Source organism: Hermetia illucens, chromosome 6 (genome assembly GCF_905115235.1).
Source record: "Hermetia illucens chromosome 6, iHerIll2.2.curated.20191125, whole genome shotgun sequence".
Taxonomy (NCBI): Eukaryota; Metazoa; Arthropoda; class Insecta; order Diptera; family Stratiomyidae; genus Hermetia; species Hermetia illucens.
Window position 1 is genome coordinate 82,462,233 of NC_051854.1, and position 20,142 is coordinate 82,482,374.

Below are 20,142 nucleotides of genomic sequence, written 5' to 3' on the forward strand. Positions count from 1 at the left end.
TCAGATTCGCCAAATATCCAGGAACATCTATATCAGCCGATGTACCTTTAATTCGGCTCCAACAGAGCACAGCAGCCACCAGAATCCAGTGCGTACTTTATCAGGCTCAATACCGTGTTTATTGCATTGCACGGTAGACTAGGCGTGACAAAATGCATACTGGTACTCCGATAATCCATTGCCGATTTCGATGCTGAGTAGCATTCTGTTGCAAATGAATTTCTTCAGCATCTTATTCATTGTATACAGCAGAGGACGAACATGTTGCGTTGGACTAGGGGCGTGACACGTTTTGATCACATTCGAAGTAAGGATATCCACGATCGTACTGGGGTTGCACCGATCGTGGAAAAACTGCGAGAGAGACGTCTTCGATGGTATGGTCACGTAATTCGCGCTAACGAGAATTCACTTGCTAAGATTGGTCTGAATATCGAAGTCGATGGTAAACGACAAAAAGGCCGGCCGAAGCAACGGTGGCTTGATACGCTGCTAAGATTGTCGTTCACCCCCGGGGCATTGTGCGTCGAACGTGACTACCCCCAGGAAACGTGTGGACTCCTCCTCTACTGTTCTACCAGAAGTATTTCTGGGGCGGTCCAATCGTTGTCCACCTTGGGGAGTAGATTCCAATGGCAAATCTAGCACTATTATTACATCAAATGATGTCACCTTCAAGGCCACCATCGCCAGAAATCACGGTTCATAGGTATACAAATTGACCAACGCCTTTGCCGCCTTCCCGAGATCCTTGGGTTTGTTGGTCTTTATCTTCAGTCCTACTCTACTTTCCTTTTTTTCCAAATTCAGAGTTGTTTGGCCAAGGTCCATGATTCGATAAGATCTATTTGATGAAAAATATCGTGGTCCTTTGAAATCCTTGACGTCCTCCGAACAAAGCAGCATTCAGAATTTCACCGTTAACTAGAAGAATTACTATTAATGACAAGGCGCAATCCTGGCGAACTCCGCTTCAAATATCTCTGTCATTTTTACGTCTTGTGTCATGATACCTCGTTTTAATAATAACTATTAGTTTGTCCGGAATGAACCCGTCCCCAGAAAGATAGTACTCCCTTTGTCGAGCGATAGTTAAATCATAGAAGCAGTCAATGTTTAACTTGTGAGATCGTAGTTCTCCAGCGCTGCGGCAAGTTGTTATCGCCTCTTTTGTTTCGCACAGGGGACAAATCCAAAATCTTCTGCTGATCGCTAGGTGATTGATCTAATTGCTCGTGCGGTATAGGTCTTTTGAAACCAAATTGACTTTATGGGTGTCTCCAATGTGCCACCAATCACAAGGCGGTAGAAGCTGCGGGAATCCACAAACTTCTCACCATTATCGTTATGGTCGTCAAGCCCGTGTTTCCCTATCACAAGTTATGGTATTGTCGGAGCCCACCTTGGCATTCAGATCACCCATCGTGAGCACAATGTCACCTTTGGGAAGTCTCCCCAGAACTGCGTGTAATTATTCAAAGAAAGCATCCTTCTCTATTATATCGGAAATCTCCGGTGATACATAGGACTCTACAATTGTCATACTTTTTAACCTGGACTAGAATCTTGCAGTGGGAATTCTGCCAGAAGCCGAAGGAGCGCACCTTGCGGTATCCGTCAGAAATAACCCGGCACGGGATTCGTATCTACTACAATTTGGCTTTCGAGTATACAAAAGCACATTGCTACAAGAGGAAGAGGAGTACCATTCGCAATCCCACGATCTTACTTCGCTTATACCCAGGATGTTCAGGTTATAGTGATGCATTTCTCGTTCGAGGTAGAGAAAGGGAGCATTCTGGGGACCTTCAATATCGTTGTCGAGGAGTGTGCGCACATTCCAAAAACCAATCCGTTTTAGATAGCCGGAGGTCACAACTCTGCCCTTTCCGAGGCGTCGTTGATTTTTTCGGTAGCAATAAAGTTTGCAGATTAACAGGTCGCCTCTTACGACAAGCAGCGAATACTTTGAGTTCATTCTTATTCTCCAACTCACGGGGCATAAAAATGTCATTTTTAAGTCAGCTATAAAGACAGCTTTTTGTTGAGAGAGCTTATAAATATTAAAGACTGCTACTTTGCCGCTGAGCTTTTTCTATCGCTTCCTTGCTTACCAGAGATTGACGAGGATCGTTTCCTACGCAGCTTTTCTGTTCGGCAAGAAAATGAAATAACGCAACAATTGAATAAAAGGAAAAGGGAGCCCGAACAATAGAGAAAGGAAAAAACGATTTAGCGTAATTACTTCACCGCCCATAAAAAGCCAAGATAAGCTATGAAAGGACGACGATCGCTCTCCTTCTATCTTGAGGGGACTATACGAACCTATGCTGAGTGTGGACACACGAGATCCACTTAATCCCTCTGCTCAGTTCTCTTTCTCTCTCTCCCGAATGTTGGGGCCCGAGGTGAAAATTAAGGGGAAAATAGGGCCCGGGATAAAAGTTATGTGAGTCGAGGGTAAAAGTTACGCTGGCCACTCTAATCCACAAAAATGACTATTTCGAGCCCCCAAAAAAGTCTGGGCCCGGACGGAATTCCCCCTTTCCAACCCTCTCTCCTCAGGCGTGAGCACCGGGATCCAGTTTGAGGAAAACATATCCTGGTTTGGAGAATAAAATCCATGTAGTGCGAAATACTTTGAAGGAAATTTTCGGAAACGCCTGCTTCCCCAGGGGCTCATCGAATTTCACTCTACGATCGGGTACGGAACCGTAAACTACATACTACATAAGAAGTACAAACTGCCTTCATCCAGATCGAGCAGGCGGCGATTGGCGCGAGATCTTGGGCTGCACATCAATGAAGGCAAGACAAAGTATATGGTGGCAACGTTAGCAAAAACCAACCAACCAACAAAATCAAATCGCACTGGTCAAACGGGAAGAATAAGGATAGAAGAATACAACTTTGAGACCGTTGATAATTTCTCCTATCCAGGGTCAAAAATCAAAACCGATAGCAGCTACAATTATGAAATCCGCGCACGGTTGTTGGCAGGTAACAGAGCCTATTTCAGCTTACAAAAACTGTTCCGCTCGAAACGTCTCACCATAAGGTCAAAGCTTTTAATGTACATGACAATGATCTTGCCAGTCCTCATGTATTCCTCGGAAACTTGGGTTCTTAGCAAGAAGAATTGCGAACTCTTGGCCGCGTTCGAGAGAAGAATCCTCCCAAGAATTGTTGGCCCCCTACATTAGGATGGACGATTCCGTAGTCTACATAACGACGAAAGCTATGAGCGATACCATGCCCGTCATGTTGTGGATAAAATCCGGCTCAATAGATTACGGTGGACGGGTCACTTAATCCGTATGGATGATGATGATCCAACCCGGAAAGTCTATAAGGGCAATATCTATGGTAGAAAAAGAAGACGAGGCAGACCCTGCCTAAGATGGAACGATGGCGTAGGTCTGGTGTCCTAGACAGCTTTTAGGGATATCGAATTGGTGGACCTCAGCGCAAAACTAGGGTGTCTGGAGTTTCTTATTAAGGCAGGCCTAGATCGGATACCGGTTGTGGTGTCGTTGATAAACTACACAAACGCTTTTTTCAAATTTCTTTGATATTTTCAAGTATTTCTAAATGAGACTTTGGTTGAGGTAATAATAAATGATAAATTCTTCTTAAATTTTGCAACATCCTTAGCATCATTTACAATTGTTTTTGGCTAAATATAAATTTCAACCCTTTCGACCTAGGTTAGCGAAGCAAAGATTACATCACAAGAAATCGACCAAGCCAGAGAACACTACAGACAAGCAGCTGCCCGCGCCAGCCTTCTATATTTTATCCTGAACGATTTGAACACGATCAACCCGATTTATCAATTTTCCCTAAAGGTGAATAATATTATAAATAAAAAATCATGAAACTTCCTAACGAAGAGATCCTTGCAGGCGTTTAGTGTTGTTTTCCAGAAAGCAATCGCAAGAGCGGAGCCATCAAACGAGGTCCCAGTCAGAGTTGCAAACTTGATTGATTGCATATCATACTCAGTTTTCCAGTATACAACCCGAGGCTTATTCGAATGCGACAAACTTATTTTTGCATCCCAAATGACTTTTCAGGTAAGTAATACCTAACATACCTATCCTTCAGAGTAATAAGAGCTTGTTGTCTTTCAGATTCTTTTGATGAACGAGGAGATTTCGGCCCAAGAACTAGATTTCCTTCTACGATTCCCAGTCAAGCCACATGTTACCAGTCCTGTCGATTTCCTTTCTAATTCGTCATGGGGTGGTATCTGTAGCCTGGCTTCTAAAGATGAATTCAGGAATTTAGATCGCGACATTGAGACATCTTCGAAAAGATGGAAAAAACTTGTTGAATCTGAATTACCTGAAAAAGAAAAATTCCCACAGGAATGGAAGAATAAAACAGCCCTTCAGAGGCTTTGTATGATGCGCGCATTGCGGCCAGATAGGATGACCTATGCTATGGCGTTAGTACCGAATACCTTGTTTGACGTTCAACCCAATTGACACTAATCATTTTCTTAGAGATTTCATTGAAGAAAAACTTGGCTCGAAATATGTAGAAAATAGAACCATGGAATTTTCAAAGTCGTTCGAGGAAGCTGGTCCATCAACACCAATCTTCTTCATTCTTTCTCCGGGTGTCAACCCTCTGAAAGATGTTGAAGCTCTTGGAAAGCAGCTTGGGTTTACTATTGACCAAGGTAATTTTCATAATGTTTCTCTTGGTCAAGGTCAGGAAATCGTTGCTGAAGAGGCAATGGACCAGGCAGCTAAGCATGGCCACTGGGTTGTCCTGCAAAACATCCACTTGGTTCGGAAATGGCTTCCGGCTTTGGAGAAAAAATTGGAATATTATGCCGAAGGCTCTCATCCAGATTATAGGGTGTTTATGAGTGCTGAGCCCGCTGCTACTCCTTCTGCACATATTATTCCACAGGTAGGTAGAATTAGGAGGAACTTTTTTTTGGATAACTTTTATATCACCAATTTTTCATGCAGATATTTTCTTGTAGTTTTTTACATTTTTTGTCTAGGGCGAGGTAATTAACGTTTTTTCGGCGCTTATCAAAAAAACAAACATTTGTTTTTGGTTTCAGCAAAGAAATCTATTTCATATATAGCCAACGAATATTCTGATTTTCCACAGGGTATTTTAGAATCATCAATAAAAATCACGAACGAACCTCCAACCGGCATGATGGCGAATCTGCACAAAGCTTTAGATAACTTCACACAAGAAACCCTTGAAATGTCCGGAAAAGAGGCTGAGTTCAAAGTAATCCTCTTCGCACTTTGCTACTTCCACGCTGTCGTTGCAGAACGTCGTAAATTCGGTCCACAAGGGTGGAATAAGATCTACCCTTTCAACGTGGGTGATTTGAACATCAGCGTCTCGGTCCTTTACAACTACTTAGAGGCGAACTCTAAGGTCCCTTGGGAAGATTTGCGCTATCTATTTGGCGAGATAATGTACGGTGGTCACATTACCGATGATTGGGACAGAAGGCTCTGCATTACATACTTAGAAGAATACATGCAACCAGATTTGGTCGATGGCGAACTCTTGCTAGCACCAGGATTTCCAGCGCCACCAAATACCGATTATGCTGGCTATCACGCTTACATCGATGAGATGATGCCGGCGGAATCGCCGTATTTGTATGGTTTGCATCCAAACGCTGAGATTGGATTTTTAACGACAACTTCTGAAAATCTATTCCGGACTGTATTCGAAATGCAACCCCGAGATGCTGGTGCAGCAGGAGGTGCAACCGTTACAAGGGAAGATAAAGTAAAACAAATTGTTGACGAGATTATGGAGAAATTACCGGAAGAATTCAATATGACGGAGATAATGGGCAAAGTTGAAGAGCGCACACCATATGTAATTGTGGCTTTTCAGGAATGTGAACGGATGAATTATTTGACGAGTGAGATGAAACGCAGCTTGAAAGAGTTAGATCTAGGGTTAAAGGTAAGTGGAACCATTGTAATATCAAGAATCCATAGGTATATACATGTCTCCCCCGAGGAGCGCTTAAGATTGACTGTAAATCCTGCTACTATTGTTAAAGTGTCCCACGTGTTGAAACTCCCAATTCATGAGATATGGTTGGAAATCATGCGGGCCTCTATATCACTTTAGATTTGTCTGGACCTCTTCTATAATCCACACCTCGTACAACTTAGCAGCTGGTCTTCCCTAATTACTGTGGTTTTCACTCTTATCTTCCAAGCCCCTTGTGTCAGTTCAACCCATCAATTGCTGCGAAAATAACCCCCGAATGATAATAAAGTTCGGGCACGTAAAAGACCTACCATAAACTTGTCTCTCAGTAAAGTAGTTTCAAGAACCAGACCCACCTTTTTAAGACTGTTGAAAACAAAGATTTTGTTGAAAATAGAATAGTAAAATCGGTGCACTGTCTGTTGGTCTTTTTTTTTGTCGATGGAAGGTGGAAAGCTTCAAAGCTACTGTTGACTCCTGTCAGAAGGTTATGAGGGACTCTTACCCACTAGAACCATCTCATTCCACTCTCCTCGCAGGACTCTCTTATGGTAATACGACGCGAACCTGGATCAGAATTTATCCTGCATTCGTATCCACGTTCGTGCTCCTCAGTCGTTCATTCTTCTGGCTGACTTCTTCCTGCCTGAGGCTCTTATGGATGGCTGCTATTACATTTCTGAGTCTATATCACCTTCAACTTCAACATATAATGCATGATGTTTTCGGGAAATAAAATGTGTTTTGCGTCCTCCGTAGTATTCAGACACTTTGGGCAATATGGCGAATCGTCATGCCCAAATCAATAGAGGTATGCTCGGTAGCCTCCGTGTCCGTCCAAAAGCTACGTTAGATCAAAACCTATTTCGCCGTATGGCCGTTCGACCCACTTCCGAATATCCCATATGATCCTGTGGGTCCAGCGTTCTTTTCCTGATTCGTTCTATCTCTTCTGCCATTCATCGATAGTTTCAGTTCGTGTAAGCTGCCGCCGACGGGCAGGAGTTTCTCCGGTGAAATACGCTCGATGGTAAAGGCATTGTCCTTCTCTCGCCAGAATATCAATTGGGATCACTCCTGCTATCACGCAGGCTGCTTCATTTGAAATTGTTCGGTAAGAGTCACATGTTTGGAGTGCTCCAATTTTTCTCTTATTTATTATATTTTAAAGTGCAGCTGCCCACACTAAGCCTGCATATAATCGAATTGACCTCCAAACAAGGAGTCAACGGCTCCACCTTGGGCCACCTATATTTGGTTGGAATCTCGCGATCAGTGCTCCGGTGTTATAAATCTTCATTGCTGCACAGTCCATCTGTAATTTGAAATTCCACCTCAGGTCAATCACTATGTCTAAGCGCTTAAGCGTAAGCTTGGAATGTATTGGTTGTGTTGCAACTTTGATTTTCATAGATGTGCACTTTCTCCGCTTGGTAATAAGTACTACTTCCATCTTATATTCTGCGAGCAATAGACCAGCATTTTCCAACTAGAACTGCTGTATTCGCATAAAGCTCGACTTCCTCGAAAAGGCATGCAATTTCCGTAATCTCAATGTCGTCGCGATACCAATGGAAACCACGCCAGTAGGAAGGTCTCGCCTCAGTACTCTATTATACATATGAATCCACAGGAGTGGGCCTAGGACGGACCCTTGTGAGGCTCCGCATGTCGTTCAATATGATTTCATTCCATCATCTGATTCGCAGCACAAAAGCCTATTAATTAAGAAATTGGCACTGGTACGCACCTGGTACTGCGGTCTACCTAAGTTGATTAAGGACTCAAGTAAAAGTGTTAATTAATTTAAGAGCCCATTCTCAGCAACAAACCAGAAAAATCTGACAAATATATTGCAGTACACACACATAGTAGTTAGGCCTCAAAATACTTGCCACTAACTTGACTGCCCAAATAAAATTAATAATAATTATATTATTATGGCATATTTTGGAAATTTACTGCAGACCTCTTTAATTTCATCCTAGGGCCACAAATGTAGGTAATGGAGCATCATGCATACTCCACATTTGGTGGATATCCTACGAAGGCAAATCCAGCCGAGGTGAATGCGAATTTCCGAAAAGCCATCAGGAGAGAGTTGTGTGGCAAGTGGCAACAACGATGGGATAACTCCGACAAGGGCAAGTGGACCCATACATTGATCCCGTGCATCGAGAAATGGGTCAACCGAAAGCACGGAGAATTGAATTACCACCTGACGCAGTTCCTTACGGGACACGGTGGCTATAGGAAGTACTTGCATCGCTTCGAGTTGGACGATTCTCCCAACTGTCCTGAATGCGGTGCTACACTCGAGGACCCGGAGCACGTTATGTTCCATTGTCCCAGATTTCTGCAGCAGAAAAGGAGGTTGAACAGCATCTTAGGGGCGGACATCGAGCCCTCCAACCTGGTGGAAGAGATGTTGAAGTCGGAGGAAAACTGGATGGCGGTAAATGAGGCAGTAGCCGTGGTGCAGACAAAACTCCTGGAGTTGGATCGAGCTCGGAAGGCGGCGCGACGGAGACGTGACATGGACGAGCTGGTATAGCGAACCAGAGACTCCCCCGCGAACTAATACTTCACGGTGGTCCCGCGGGGAGGGGCGGAAGAGTGGGGGTGGTTTTAGTGGGTGTGAATCCCATACACTGCTGCAACCTGGCGCGGCAGCGTCTTTCTAAGATTTCCACCTCCATCCATAAAAAAAAAAAAAGAAAAAAAAATCATGCATACTCCACATTTGGTGGATATCCTACGATTATTAATCATCATCAACGTCCCAACAATCGGTTTCCGGTCTAGGCCTGCCTTAAAAAGGAACTCCAAACATCCCGGTTTTGCGCCGAGGTCCATCAATTCGATATCCTTAAAAGCTGGCGTCCTAACCTACGCCATCGCTCCATCTTAGGCAGGGTTTGCCTCGTCTACTTTTTCTACCATAGATATTGCCCTTATATACTCTTCGGGCTGGATCATCCTCATCCATACGGATTAAGTGACCTGCCCACCGTAACCACCTGACGGTCATGGTATTGCTCATAGATTTCGTCTTTATGTAGGCTACGGAATCGTCCATCGTCATGTAGGGGGCCAAAAATTCTTCGGAGGATTCTTCTCTCCAACGCGGCCAAGAGTTCGCAATTCTTCTTGCTAAGAACCCAAGCCTCCGAGGAATACATTAGGACTGACAAGATCATTGTATTGTACAGTAAGAGCTTTGACCCTATGGTGAGACGTTTCGAGCGAAACAGTTTTGTAAGCTGAAACAGGCTCTGTTGGATGACAACAACCGTGTGCGGATTTCATCATCGTAGCTGTTATCGGTTGTGATTTTCGACCCTAGATAGGAGAAATTATCAACGGTCTCGAAGTTGTATTCTCCTATCTTTATTCTTCCCGTTTGACCAGTCCGGTTTGATGTTGTTGGCTGGTTGGTTTTCGGTGCTGACGTTGCCACCATATACTTTGTCTTCCCTTCATTGATGTGCAGTCCAAGATCTCGCGCCAGTCGCAGATTGCTTGATCTGGATGACGGCAGTTTGTACGCCTCGGGTAGTTCTTCCCATGATGTCAGCATAGGCCAGTAGTTGGGTGGACGTACCTCTTGCATTTATCGCAGCATCACGGATGACTTTTTCGAGCGCCAGGGTAAGAGGTCATGCCCTTGTCGTAGAGCGTTGTTGATGTCGACTGGTCTTGAGAGTGATCCTGTTGCTTTTATTTGGCCTCGTACATTGGTCAGGGTCAGCTTAGTCAGTCTTATCAATTTTGTCGGGATACTGAATTCTCTCATGGTACACGGCCAGTTTTACCCTGGCTATGCTATCATAGGCGGCTTTAAAGTCGATGAATAGATGATGCAACTGGTGTCCATATTCCAACAGTTTTTCCATTCCTTGCTGCACACAGAAAATCTGATCTGTTGCTGATTTGCCTGGAATGAAGCCTCTTTGGTATGGGCCAATGATGTTCTTGGCGTATGGGGTTATCCGGCCTAGCACGATAGGGGAGAATATCTTATAGATGGTACTCAGCAACGTGCTACCTCTAAAATTGCTGCAGTGTGTGATATCTCCCTTTTTATGTATGAGACAGATAATGCCTCGTTGCCAATCGTCAGGCATTGATTCGTTGTCCCATACCTTGAGCACAAGCTGATGAGCCATTTGGTGTAATTGGTCGCCTCCATATTTAACCAACTCGGCTGTAATTCCATCGACTCCTGGCGACTTATAATTTTTAAGCCGATGAATTGCACGGATTGTTTCCCCTATACTTGATGGTGGCAGTACTTGTCCGTCGTATTCAGTTGGTGGGACCTTCAACACACCGATGTTCTGGGTGTTCAGTAGTTCATCAAAGTACTCAACCCATCGCTCCAATATGCCCATTCTATCGGAAATCAGATTTCCATCTTTGTCTCGGCAGGATGAACATCGAGGTGTGTAAGGCTTCATCCTGCTGACTTATTGATAAAACTTGCGCGCCGGGTGCGGTTGCTCCCTGTACTTTTCGAGTTCACAGACCTGTTGGTTTTCCCAGGCTTCCTTTTTCTGCCTGTGAAGTTGCTTCTCCGCTCGCCGGAGTTCGTGATAAGATAAGATGTTGCATTCTCAAAGAACACGGGCACCCGCAGCGGTATGCAGCTTTCTTCCGTTCCATTGCTTTCTTACATTCATCGTCAAACCAGCCGTTCCGACTCCTTTTGCGGTTGGGGCCAAGTATGTGTGTGGCCGTACCAATGATAACATTCTTCAGGTGATTGTGAAGATCATTTGTTGATGCTTCATCTCCAGGTGCTCTATTGATTGCGGTTATTGCGGCATCCATTTCCCTCTTATAGGTGTCGCGCAGAGTTGCGTTGTGGATGGCTACAGTGTTAACTCTCACCTGATTATCAGAGGGGATTCTGGGTGGTGTTGTTATTCGAGTTCGAAGCACCATGCCAACGAGATAGTGATCCGAGTCTATGGCTTCGTAACTAGTTGTTTTCCGTGTAGGGTTGTCAGTCCTACCCAACCACCAACCTGGAGGACCAGTTGGTACAATTTGTCCCGTTTTTAGGCGCGGGAAACTTGCCTTCATCCTTTTCCGTCAACAGCTTTTCGATAAGAAAGAGCTCCCAGCGGTCACCACGTGGAGGTGAAGATTGGGTTTGGTAGTAGAGCTGTTGATGTTGATTCAGCAGGCATTTCCCAGGTTTTATGCTCCATCGTGGGTACCAATCCACGTTTCGTCCTGGGACCTATACTACCCTTTGACCACCGTTCTATCACTTGCTGAACATAAAACGAAACTAATGCTAATCAGCAAAAGAAGGAAGGACACAGCCGTGAAAATTAAAGTTGGTGTACAAACAATTTACTCCTTAGTGTCGCTTAAATATTTGGGAATAATGATTGACAAAAGGCTCAACTTTAGAAAACACATTGAGTGCGTTGCAACTAAAGCGTCTTCCATCGCTGCAACGATCTCGAGGCTACTGCCGAACATTGGTGAACCAAGACAAAGTCGACGTCGTCTTATTTCAAAGGTAGTTAGTTCCGTGCAACTCTACGTGGCTCCAGTTTGGGCATCCGTTCTGTAAAACAAATCAAACTGCGGAAAACTAGGAATGGCGCATCGACTAAGTGCACTCCGGGTATGCAGTGCTTATCAAACAACATCAGGAGAAGTAGCATATGTACTGTCAGGAACAATCCCATAGAGAGCTTGGCGAATGAAGGTCGGCATCTCTATGACAAAATGTATGCAATTGGGGAGTATATTGTACTTCGATGGCAACCAGCACCACGGGAATCCATCGCAGAATGGCAAAAGAGATGGAACGAGGCACAAACTGGCCGTTGGACCTACCATATCCATATTCGAATGTGTGGGGATTGAAAGGAGCCACGGGGAACTAAGCTACGACCTAACGCAGTTTTTAAGTGGACATGGAAGTTATTGGGCTTATCTATATCGATTTGGACACGACGAGTCACCATGCTGTCCAAGATGTGGTAACGTGGCTAAGAATGCAGAGCATGTTGTATTTGAGTGCCCAAGGTTTACAGCGCACCGAACTAGGCGATCGCAGACAGCCGAAGGCTTCGAATCAAGTGGTAATTGAGCTGAAAATGATTCATCAACAGCTAAGGCATTAAGAACTGCTAAGAAAGCAAGAAAGGGAGAGAACAATAATGAGCCGCAATTAAGAGCTGATCCAGCCCCGCGATGAATGCTTATATCAGTCCCGTGGGAAGAGTGGTAAAAGAAGGAGGTGGTTTTAGTGAGTAGGAGTCTCACACAACTGCATGGCAGGAGCCAGCAGTCGGTTTTGAACCTTTCCACCTTATAACTATGGAAAAAAAAGACAGACAGACACACAGACAGACATTGAACCGATTTTAACAAGGTTTTGTTTTGCAAACAAAACCGTAAAAAGCCTGAACATCTTAATCTATCCAGCAGTGAAAATGACTCCAAAGGATTCTTATCGAAATAATTCAAACCAGCTAATGCCTTTCCAATCGTAACAATTTAAGTGAATTTTCAGAAAACGATGAAATAGATGAAACTTCAGAAGAGAATGCCTAGTTTTGTTAATCAAAGTAGATACTTCAATGAAACTCTCTCAAGATGCTCCTCAAATTTGAAAAGATAAATATTTAAAATAATTTATGCCAGATACAATTTGAATATAATATACGGTATATTGTATATTGAGTATACCAGATACATATGTATGTATATCTCTATCTACTTGGGTTTAATTATGTCCCATTGAAAATAGATACTCAAGTGCTACACTGTTTGTTCAACATTGAAATTTCACTACCTCAACTAGAAAGAGAGTACTCAATGGAAGGCTTACGCAGCTCCTCAACCATTCATGGACTAGAGGTTGCAAACTCCATTGCTAATCTCAATGAGTTGTTAAAATATTGGATTATTTCGAACTTGACATTGGAAATTTTAGCTAATTTTGCATTAGCTGAACTCAGAAACGCTCAGTCATTGTGAATCGCGACCTTCTTTGCGGTCAATATATCCAAAAAACAAGATGTTAGGTGTATTGTGTCCTCATCATGGTCTCGCAACTTGCATATCTACAAAAAATTGTGATATTTATGGAATAGAGCAATGCTGAGAACAGAGAAATCTTATCAGGTTTGGTTTTTAGTGGATTAATTTATTCGATATTTTCGCGGTTGTCGGTGATCAAATTGACTGTGAGATAACATGCAATGCTTGGCAAAGAGCAAGGTGACTCCTTGAAATTTGGCTGGTGCACTTATTGCATTATTCTTTGTGTAGATCCGATTCGATTTTAACGTATTATGAGCATAACGGGTTTTAAGGTTCAGAAAACGTATTTATCTAATTTTGTATCTATCTTTTTCTTGATGTTTTGAAATGATATCAGGTGAACTTGCTTCACTTCCTCCGCTTCTAGGATCAATCTGGAAAAAATCTTTTTCATTTTAATTGTTTCATTTTTTGAGGTCCAGTTGCACTGTATGCGCGTCAAAGAAGGAAGGTCGGCTTTTCAGGTAAAGGGTTTTGGAGTCATCTTATGTGACCAACTTTCTATGTACGATTTTTCATTCTTACATAGCTATGTGTGTGTGTATGGTGGTGGAGAAGCTACAGCTTCTGAGCACTCAGGCCGTGTTGGCCCATTGTACTCGACTCCCCCGTCTAACGGAATATTCCGGATTCGTTAACGTATCGCAGGATTTCCGTTAGTGGATGTGATGCTACCCGTCGCAATTGGAGAACATCGACACCAAAGATCCCTGATGCCTGATGCGTCCATAGGCGGGGCATTCACATAGGAAATGCTCCGTGGATTCCGCTTCCTCATTACAGGAGGGACACGTATCATCTTCGGTAATTCCTATTCTGAACATATGCCCAGCTAGTGAATTATGGCCTATCAGAATGTCCACAATACACCTGCAAGTCCTCCTGCTTTTCGACAGGATAAACTTTACGGTACGTATGTTCGGTTCTGGCAGCAAAAGTTTGGTGTGTCGAGCAGCATTTAGGCTCTGCCACCTGTCATTATGGGAAGCTTGTTCCCAGTTTTTGAGAACAGACTTAGCCAATGCTACTGCTACTCCAATTGCTGGCTCCGGTCCCGGCATAGGGGTGATTGACCCCTCTTTCGCTAAAGCGTCCGAGATTTCATTTCCCTCTATGCCACAGTGACCAGGTACCCAGAGTAATTCCACCGTATTGAATCTAGACATAGAGTTCAAACGGTTTCTGCATTCCTGAACGATTTTCGAGGTGATCAAAGGACTGCTCAATGCCCTCACTGCAGCTTGACTGTCACTGCAGATTGCGATGCGCCTGCCCTTCGACCGCTTCTCAATCACCCAGTTTGCCACCTTAAGGATCGCATAAACTTCGGCTTGAAAAACCGTGGCATATTGTCCCAAAGGAAAAGCCCACTTCTCGTTTTTATTCGAGAGGTAGACTCCGGCTCCAGAACACTCTTCTGTTTTTGAACCATCGGTGTAGAAGACTTCCGTATATCCCGCCACGCATTCCCCTGGGTCTTCCCAGTCCTCTCTACGCTTCAGGGTAACTTCATATCTTCTACCAAACAGAGGTATGGGGACACGAGAATCGGAAGGTATTGTAAGAACTGGATTCAGCCCTCCCAGTAACTCTTCCAATGCTCTGTGCCCCCCGTTGTTTTGCCATACATCTAATCGAATTAATCTATGAGCTGCTCTCATTACAATGCTTTAAATAAATAAATTCAGGGGCTACATATTGAGTGGTGCATTTAGAGCTGCGCCGGATGTCGTGGTCATGGCGGCAGTGATATGCAGACACACAGTTCTTTGCAGTGCGGCTAGTTTACGGTGAAAACCTTTTTGTCTCACCTACACACCTACCACACTACAGATGCATGTACGAACATCGGCCTAATGATGGCAACGTATATCCACATTACCACATGCGGCCTGAGTCCCCATGTCGAGGCAAAGGTCCGTCTTCACAGCCCATAAGCTGTGAGAGCTCGTTTCATCTTTACCTCTACATGTTTGTTCCAAAGAAGTTTTTTATCTAGAGTGACTCCCAGATATTTCACTTCTTCGGAGAGTTGAAGGGTAGTACCCCTCATCTTAGGGAGGCAAAGTCCATCCAGTTTTCTCCTTTTTGTGAATAAAACCATTGTGTTTTTATTTGGATTAACTGACAGACCATGTCTGAGACACCAGCTGTCTATCAAATCAACGGCACGTTGTATATTCCTACACACCGTTCCAAGATCCCGATCAGCATAAGCTTGAACATGTATTGGCAAATTTTGCAGTTCGCATAGTAGTAAGTCGATCAGCATACTCCACAGAAGTGGTGAAAGCACACCTCCTGGGGGGCAGCTCTTCGTTGCTTCTGTAGTCAGGTAGCGATCGACCCCTACCTCAGCGCACAGCAATCTTTGCGTTAGCATAGCATGGATCCACTTAATTAAAGCATCATCAACACCATGCGCTCTGGCGGCATCACAAAAGCCCCTTCAATGTCCACGAACACCCCCATCGCGTACTCACCATTTAAAGTTGCATCCTCTATCTTTGTGGCCAAAGAATGAAGAGCAGACTCACAGGACTTTGCACGTTGGTAAGCATGTTGGTTTTCACTAAGTCGGTGTGACCTAAGTGCGTTTCCACGAATGTGACGCTCCACCAGTCTCTCCAAACCTTTCAGCAAGAATGAAGTCTGAAGTTCTTTGGATTAGAATAGTCATCTTTCCCAGGTTTCGGTATGAAAACTACCTTAGCCTGTTGCCAGGAAGAAGGCACGTAGCCCAGAGCAAGACATCCTCGAAAAATATTTCTTAGAGGTCCCTTTAATGCTCTATACCCTCCTTTAGCTTACATAGCTAAGAATACAAAATATTCGGCAATATTTTGCTAAACTCTAAGACTAAGAACTGATCTAACGCATTTTCACGCATTTCTACTTTACTCCCTGCCCAAAAGCATCTACGGAAATTAAAATCCGCTGGTAACAAGATAACCAAGTGTCTATTATATTAGCTTTATTACACATACACATATAAACATGTCTCTCTCGAGCAATTGATACTGATATCGAGATGGTGGACCTCGGCGCAAAACGGGGATGTCTGGAGTTCCTTATTAAGGCAGGCCTAGACCGGATACCGGTTGTTTCGCCGTTGATGATGATGATGCAAATAACTAAAAAAGCCAAGAAAGGAAGCTAAATCGTCCCCATGTACTCCGCCGTCCATATAAAATGACGTTATATGATGATGACGTCATACACGCCTTAGGGTGCAATAAATTTACCTGAAATGCGAAATTTGATCTTCTATAACTTTGTTAATATTAGTTGAATTGGACATGGACATTAATTTCAACTTCAGAATTATGTCCTATATTGTCGCCTGCTGCCAAATTTTGTATTTCTGGGATGAATTGGAATTGGAAACCTCAAAAAGTTCTTCAGACTGCCCTGAATCTAATGATATGTCAAAAAGACTAATCCAACAACTAGAAGTATTTTAAAAAAATTATTCAAGTGAATTGTTATGACCTGTGAGTTAGCGGACCATGAAATCAGTCAAAACCAAGACGATTTTTTTGTATTTTAAACAACTTCTGCCTGCAGTGCCTCGGTGGTGGATTACTTGTCCATCGTTGCATCGAATACTACAAGTAGCCTGGAGAAAGAGGCATTTAAAAGGAGTACATAACTCCCGAGAACGCCCGTTCAAAATACACGAAAAGATGTCCCACAAACTGGACATTTATTAGCCCATAGTGGGCTGACTACACCTGGCCGGAACATGTCGTAGGACTTAGTATTTGATCCGTTTAGGAGCAGCTCAACGATCTTGCGATACCCTCCGAAATCAACGTTGATAAAAGAACGAAATCAGGGAAGCTCCCGGAAGGCTAGTAAATACGGAAGTGCCCAGTGGAAAACCAAGCAGAGGAACAATGTCAGAATACGGACGAATCATCGTTTGCCCTACTCGAAGGTAAAATAGTAGAGTTGTCTGAATTTATAAAGGACAAACACAATGTGCACCAGGCCATCAAAAACACGGTCCGTACCATTCGTGTACTGTACAATAGTGCCAAGGACGAAAAAAATGCCTCGAAGAAATCAACCATCACCCAGTCAACACAAGTGGCTCCCCCTCAAAATCCAAAGGGCGGTTCTTTCGAATCCTCGCATTATGCGAAAAGGCAAAAAGGCCTCCCACCAGGAAAGGCAAACAAATTTACCAAAATCGTGGAAAATGCTGCGCCGGCTCCAATCAACCCCAGGGAGGTAAAGCCCTAAAAAGGAACAAAAGAAGCATGGACCAAGGTTGGCGGAAAGAAAAATGCGACACATAAATCTTCTTTTACGGTTCGAATTAATTATCATGTATCTCCAATATCCTCAGGAACATCAAATCCGATCCTGAGCTGATGGACCTTAGAGAAAACGTCAGCCGAATCAGACGCTCCCAAAAATTAGATTTGACGCTGGGCTGAAGAAGTCTCCGGGTAAAACCGTTGAAAATTTCCTCAGCAAGGTGGAAAAGTCTTTATGAGAAGACGCACAAGTACGGGCCAGAAAGCAGGAGATTGTTATACATTGTAAGGACATTGATGAAATTACGACCAAGGAGGATATCCGCGACGCCTTAAAAAAGCAATTCGGACCACTTGGGTTGCAAAATTCCGCAATCAGATGACTGAGGAAGGCATACGGAGGCACGCAAACGGCAACTATATGTTTACCAGCTGAAGCAGCGCTTAAGATTCTGGCGGCTGGTAAAGTGAAAATAGGTTGGGTCGTTTGCCGACTTAGGGAGCAGCTGTCCCTCAAGCGCTGCTTTGGATGCCTGCAATAGCGCCGAAATGCACCGGTGACTGTAGCAATTCAAAAAGTTAGAGAAAATGAAGGTCATATGTTCAGGGAGTGCAAAGCTGAGCTGAGGAAAAAGGGCGTCGACTGTTGACACGTTGCAGGCAGCAGAGTTTAGGAGAGCCTTGACTGCAGTAAAGAAATGAGGTTGATACAAATCAACCTCAGCCACTGTGAGAGAGCGCAAGACCTTCTCTCGCAGACCATCTATGAGAAGAGAATCGAAGCTGTCATAATTAGCGAGCCTTATCGCAATAATAAGAGCAGTGCCTGGACTGCAGATGTAACTGGCAAGGCGGCAATCTGGGCGTGTGGAAATCAAGCTATTCAAAAAGTAATGGAGTTTTCAGAAGTTGGATTCATCAGGGCAAAAATAGCTGGTATCTACCTATATAGTTGCTACGCTCCACGAAGCGCGACGATAGAAAGAATTCGAAGGAATGCTAGGTATTCTAGTCTCGGATGCAAGAAATCGAAACCCCCCAAGATCATAGCAGGTGATTTCAACGTGTGGATCGTGGATTGGGGCAATCGCATTACGAACACCAGGGGCCGTATCCTGCTCGAAGATTTTGCGAAGCTAGACTTGGTGCTTATCAATACGGGAAATGTTTCCACTTTTTGTGGGGCAGGGTCGGGCTCAACAGTCGATCTGACATATGTGAGTACCACATTGTGAGGAGAATGGTATGGTTTATCAATGAGCATTATACTAGGTCGAATATGGCCCATGCGGCGATGTGCGCTCCCGCGGAGTTGGGCCGTGAAAAAGTTGGATGAGAATGCATTCATAGAGATGCTATTGGGAGGGTTAAATCCCGGTGGTGCGGCTACAGAAAAAGTAGAGCAAATGATGGAACGCATAACGAGAACATGCGACGCTGTTATAGCGAGGCGGCGGGTCCTCGCAAAAAAACGCTCAAACTATTGGTGGAAAGAAGAGATCGCAAAACTTGCGGGATGTATGTTTTCGAGCTAGAAGGACCGGACTTCGATGAGAAACGGCAACTATATGTGAACCTTTGAGGTAGACTTAAGCAGATTATACGGACCAGCAAGCGAGAATGCTTCAAGGAGCTTTGCGCAGAGGCACACCAAAGCCCCTGGGAAACAGCGTACAGGATGGTTATGAAGAAAATGAGAGGGCGAACACCACAACTGACCTACCCGCATCTTCCACTCGATATCGTAATGGCGCTCTTCCCCTCGGATAAAGGGGAGCGTAAACAACACAAGCAACCATTGGACGTCTACACCATACCTGCGGTAACTGAGGAGGAACTTGCGCAACTTTGCCGAAGCCGAATAACCACCCAGGACATCCATCATCATACCAGCCGATTTGCCTCATCGACACGGTAGGAAAGACGCTCGAAAGGGTCATTTACAATAGACTGCTCCCTATCATTGAATATAAGGATGGACTACAGGAGCGACAATTTGGATTTCGACAAGGCCACTCAATGATGAACGCCGTAGATGTTGTTTTGAAGCTAGCTCGAGGCGCGATGTTATCTAATAAATGCTGTGCTGTGGTGACGATGGACGTCAAAAATGCGTTCAATTCTGCCAGCTGGGAGTGGATAAAAAAGTCACTGACTAAAACGGGTGTTCCTAGTTATTTGACTAAGCTCCTCGGAATTAACCTCTCGGAGAGGACACTTTAGTACGATACGAATGAGAGATCCAAGCAGTACACCGTCACCGCTGAAGTACCACAGGGCTCAGTGTTGAGTCCTCTCCTATGGAACGTGATGTACTATGGGGTACTTGTCCTTGCCGTGCTAAAGAAGGCCATGATAATCGGTTTCACATATGATCAAGCTGTGGTTGTCGTCGCGAAAAAAACCTGAAGACGTTGAAGTGTACGCTAACGAATCCATTAGCGCCATAAAAGCTGAAGATGGTTCAGGTTGACCTTGTGGAAGAAAAGACGGAGGCGGTCTTGATTACCAACCGTAGGAAGGGGAATATCATCACTTCGAAACCGGTTATCAAATACCTGGGGGTGATAATTGACACTAAAATCAATTTCAAGGGACACCTGGACTATGCCTGCGAGAAAGCGGCAAATACCAGCGTATCATTAGCGCGAATGATACCTAACATTGGAGGCCCAAGATGCAGTCGTAGATTACTTGGTAAATATGGCTTGCCGCTTAGTGGTGCTAAGGGTGTGCAGCGCCTTCAGAACAATATCAGGCAACGCAGCGTGTGTTATTGCGGGAATGATCCCGATAGACATTCTGTGAG

At 44.2% G+C, this 20,142-nt stretch overlaps 1 protein-coding gene across 5 annotated transcripts in view; it reads left to right on the forward strand.

Annotated features, from left to right (window-relative positions):
* Nucleotides 1–20,142, forward strand: part of LOC119660274 (dynein beta chain, ciliary) — a 146,923-nt gene that overhangs the window by 113,019 nt on the left and 13,762 nt on the right. For all 5 annotated transcript variants that reach the window (XM_038068738.1, XM_038068739.1, XM_038068740.1 and 2 more), the window contains 5 exons: nt 3,708–3,848; nt 3,906–4,076; nt 4,134–4,450; nt 4,509–4,923; nt 5,134–5,961. In XM_038068738.1, coding sequence (XP_037924666.1) covers nt 3,708–3,848; nt 3,906–4,076; nt 4,134–4,450; nt 4,509–4,923; nt 5,134–5,961 — 1,872 coding nt within the window. The remainder of the gene's footprint in view (nt 1–3,707; nt 3,849–3,905; nt 4,077–4,133; nt 4,451–4,508; nt 4,924–5,133; nt 5,962–20,142) is intronic.